General features: G+C 40.3%; 1 protein-coding gene across 1 annotated transcript; it reads left to right on the top strand.

Annotated features, from left to right (window-relative positions):
- The first annotated feature begins 3,363 nt into the window (after positions 1-3,363).
- Positions 3,364-4,179, top strand: LOC130283136 (olfactory receptor 5V1-like). The gene has a single exon (XM_056532327.1). It carries the CDS (start codon positions 3,364-3,366, stop codon positions 4,177-4,179), a length of 816 nt encoding a protein of 271 aa, XP_056388302.1.
- Positions 4,180-4,957: the final 778 nt, after the last annotated feature.

Below are 4,957 nucleotides of genomic sequence, written 5' to 3'. Positions count from 1 at the left end.
CGCGCTTGGCAAGCCAGGTCCGGCGTTGGGTCTTGCGGGCTGCGGTCAGTGAAGCAGGATGAGTGACGTCCTCTGCCGGTTGCACAGCATCAGGGACGTCACTCATCATTCGCTGCAGCCGCTGCTGGTCAGTGTGGCCGCAGTGCCGGTTGCTTGTTTAACTTCAGCAGTATAACCACAGCCACCTTAGAATAGTCATGGTGGCAGCAACATTGAATGAGTGACGTCCCTGATTCTGTGCAGCGGAGCTAGCAGAGGACATCACTCATCCTTCTTCACTGACCGCAGCCGACACCGGACCTGGCCTGCCAAGCGCGGCTACGTAAGGAAGATAAAAAAACAATGCAATAAAAAGCAGGGGGGAAAGGGAGGAAAAAAAAAAAGCGGGAGCCGCGCGCTGGTCAGGCTGCTAATCCTTAACAAGCAGCCACTGCTGTGGCCACTTTAAATCAGTGACAAAAAGATTTATCGGCGTATAACACGCAGGCAGACTTTTTGCCTTGAATTTAAGTTTAAAAAGTGTGTGTTATACTCCGATAAATACGGTATATATTTTTTAATTGTATCATCATGCACTAGTTTATTTATTTAACCTGTTGATATTTTTGAGGACTGGAATTTTGTTTATTGTATTACATTAGGATATTGGTGATCATTCTGTATAACCTCATTTATTTTAAGTGTGAGCTGCACACATTCTCTGATTTTCTACGTTTATAGCTTGTGTACATATGACAAATCTATCAAAGTGGCGCATAATCTATATATATAAAACTCAATGTATGTGTGTGTGTGTGTGTGTGTGTGTGTGTATGTTCCAGCATCACGTCCAAATGGCTAAAGATATTAAAATGAAACTTGGCACATATGTTACTTATATGTCAACAACAAACATAGGACAGGTAATTTAACCCTTACTCACCCCCATTTGCCAGGGTCGGGTTTTTTTTTTTTTTTTTTTTTAATCCCATACAAATCGATGGGAAATATATGTTACTGCATAACTTCCAAACGGTTGGAGATATTTCAATAATACTTGGTCACATGTTACTTATATGTCCACTTAAAATAAAGGATAGTTAATTTACCCCTTAACTACCCCCATTTGTGAGGGTCAGGGTTTTCGTTTAAAGTACCATGCAAATCAATGGGAAATGTATGTAGAGGACAGGATATGAGGATGGAACATAAGGACGGGATGTGAGGATAGCATATGAGGACGGGAAATGAGGTCGGATTTGAGGAAGGACTATGAGGTCAGGATATCAGGTCGGGATAGGAGGTCGAGATAGGAGGTCGAGATAGGAGGATGGGATTTGAGGATGGGATAGGAGGTCAGGATAGAAGATCGGGATAGGAGGTCAAGATAGGAGGTTGAGATAGGAGGTCGAGATATGAGGACAGGAAAGGAGGACAGGATAGGAGGTGAGGATAGGAGGTGAGGATAGGAGGTTGGGATAGGAGGACGGGATACGAGGATGGAATACGAGCACGAGATAGGAGTTCGGGATAGGAGTTCGGGATAGGAGTTCGAGATAGGAGGTTGAGATAGGATGATGGGATAGGAGGACAGGATAGGAGGTTGGGATAGGAGGTCAGGATAGGAGGTCGGGATAGGAGGGCGGGATAGGAGGTTGCGATAGGAGTTTGAGATAGGAGGCCGAGATAGGAGGACGGGATAGGAGGACGCAATAGGAGGACGGGATAGGAGGTTGAGATAGGAGGACGGGATAGGAGATCGGTATAGGAGGTCAGGATAGGAGGTCAAGATAGAAGGTTGAGATAGGAGGATGGGATATGAGGACAGGATAGGAAGTCGGGATAGGAGGTCGAGATAGGAGGTCGAGATAGAAGGACAGTATAGGAGGACAGGATAGGAAGTCGGAATAGGAGGTCGAGATAGGAGGACGGAAAGGAGGACCGGATAGGAGGACGGGATTAGAGGTCGGGATAGTAGGTCGGGATATGAGGTTGGGATATGAGGTTGGGATATGAGGACGAGATATGGGGTTGGCATATGACAACAATATATGAGGACAGGATATGAAGTCAAAAGCTTCCTCTGTTGATTTTCCTCCACAATAAGGATAAGAAAGGAAAAACCGGGCAACGCCGGGTACTCAGCTAGTGTAAAATGAAATTGAATGTGAAACGTTTGTCTGTCTAATGTGTACAGTGAATGCTTTAAATGGCTTACGGAGATGTTAGCTTCTAAGTATACTCATGGCTGGAGTCAACTATACATTTTATGTGTCACATTTCACAAATCTTGCTTGAATGCTAAGATATACTTGATTGTATTGATGAGAAAAGTCACACATTTTTAGACAACCTAGACAAACATTTGCAACAATTTTACACCTGTACTTGATCTTTCCCATCCTAATGCTCTGTTATATGGGACTCATGACATCTGGGGATATTGGGAAGTGGCAGGCAAAGTATTGGTGGAAGCAGGATAAGTATTATAGAATGGGGCATTGGGTTGCTATATAGGGGATATGGCTGTAGTACTGAGGGGCCAAAGTTGTCTTAGTATTGTCTCCAGTCTGTGGGAAAAGCCTAGATGGAGAGAAAAAAAAAAAAGAAAAAGAAACATTTACAATTGGAGAAATCCCATGTGAGTCCCTAGAAGTAATGGTTATGAATTCTGTGACTGCATCTGGTCAATATAACATGGATAAGAGAGTCTGTTTACAAGCCAGAGAGAAGGGCAGATCACAGAATGGAACTGTCTCTCTGCTGTACCTATCCTGTTAATGTAGTTCATGGTCAAGCTTCAATTTAAATGGCACACATATAATTAGGCAATTTTCCAGAGACATATTGGCCCTGAGATATCACAATATGTGAGCTTTGGTAAAATGAAAGCTAAGCTGTAATTGGCTGATGTGAACAAATCTTTTTACTTTTTCTCTTACACATTTTGAAAAATCAAGATCATACACCCTATGCCGCTGTCGTCACTCTTCACTCTGGTTTATTGATGGACATCTTGAGAAACAGTCGCTCATTTAATTCAGAATTCTCAAAAGGGGTCTTTAACAATGTATTTAAAAGTCACTAAAAAAACAAAAAAAAATCTTTATTGATTGAATGTAAAATATTTTTCTAAAATTAAAAAGAATGAATAAAAATAACGGTACTATGTATTTGCTTGTGTTCTAAGTCAAAATAAGATTTTTTTAAAAATATTTTCTTAATGTATTAGAAGCTGCAGAGATCCCACAAATTGATGAGAATGATAGAAATGGAAATTGTTCAAAAGTATTACTCATTTTGGGATTTAAATATTACTGTGGTCATGCGCTCTTCTTCATCACTCTGTTCTCTGTAGCCTACCTGCAGATCATTATCGCCAATATGCTAATAGTTACTTTTGGATGTTCTTGTCGCCAGCTGCAGAAGCCCATGTTCTTCTTTCTTACGAACCTGTCAGTAGCGGACATTTTCTTTAGTTCAGTTACAATGCCATGGATCATCACCTCAATATTACAAAAAAACAGGACTATATCCCTAATAGCTTGTTCCCTGCAAATGTACGGCTTCCTGGCTTTCACAAGCTCAGAGTTTTTACTGCTCTCAGCCATGGCATATGACCGTTATGTAGCCATTTGTGTCCCACTACATTACTACCTCACCATGAACAAAAGATTCTGTGCTGGTTTTGCTGCCGGTTGTTGGTTGCTGGGCTTTGCAGATACATTTCCACACGCCTGGTTTACTTTCAGGGCATGTTACTGCGGATCTAATAGACTTAATCATTTCTTTTGTGACCTTACGGCTCTACTAAAAATGTCATGCTCTGCAACACACAATATAGAAACAATTACATATGTGGAAGGAGTATTTTTAGGCTTTGGTCCTTTTGTACTCACCTTGACCTCTTATGTTTTTATTATTAATACCATCTTAAAAATTAAATCTTCAGAAGGCAGATCAAAGGCCTTCTCTACCTGCTCTTCTCATCTCATGATTGTGATAATATTTTATGGTACGACATTAAGCATGTACATGCGACCTACGTCTACGTTTTCATTGGAGGTCAACAAGATGATCACTCTCATTTATGTAATGATTGTTCCTTTGACTAATCCTGTTATCTATAGTCTTAGGAATAGGGAACTCAATGAAGTTCTTAAATGGTATTTCAACAGATTTATATCCAGGGATATATGATAATATAAGCATTGTTGGCTTCATTTAACCATGGGGCCTTTGGCTTCCACTTACCCCATCTATTTAACAAGCTTTGAGAATGTATTCCCAAATTTATACCAATTTTGCCTGACTTCAGCCCTGGCAACAAGTAAGGCATATTTTGTGATTTTACTAGTCATTATGGTGTATAGGAGAACCTATTATAGGTCCACTCTACTGGCCAAAAGCTGTGGTCACAGCTGTCTTCTGCTTCTCCAGTTTGTTTCGGACAAGTGCAGTTGGCAGAACTTGACAGAACTGGAACTAAAACCTAAGAAAGCCAGAAGTGGATCCATACAAAAGGAGAAGTATAAGTCCTTCATTTACATTTTCTATTTCTTTTGAATTCACTTCTGGCTTTGGCTCAAAAACTACAGTGACATATTAAAAAAAAAATGCCAAGTGGACACTCAGTCTCAAGCATTTGTATTGACTTAATATACCAGTGATACTCACCCACCTTGAACAAATCCTGCATATAGAACTGAACATGTTACATGTTATAGATAGCAAACTAATTAGGGTCAGAGATTCATTTTAGATTACAATTGAAAAGTTCAAACCTGCAGAAATGTATTTCTGAAAAGTTCTGGAACATGTAACACAGTATATTGTAACAAACATAAGTTGTTTTATAGAAGTTTTTTTTTCTTTTTCCAAAACTGAGTTATTCCTCAGCAGGTGTGGTTAGTCAATGTAATGGGAGGTGGTGCCTCATGTTTAGGTAGTTCCAATAGCAATGCCCAAATATTAAAAA

Source organism: Hyla sarda, chromosome 7 (assembly GCF_029499605.1).
Source record: "Hyla sarda isolate aHylSar1 chromosome 7, aHylSar1.hap1, whole genome shotgun sequence".
Classification (NCBI taxonomy): Eukaryota; Metazoa; Chordata; class Amphibia; order Anura; family Hylidae; genus Hyla; species Hyla sarda.
The sequence above is the reverse complement of the archived record's forward strand: the minus strand, read 5'-3'. Positions and strand labels throughout refer to the sequence as shown.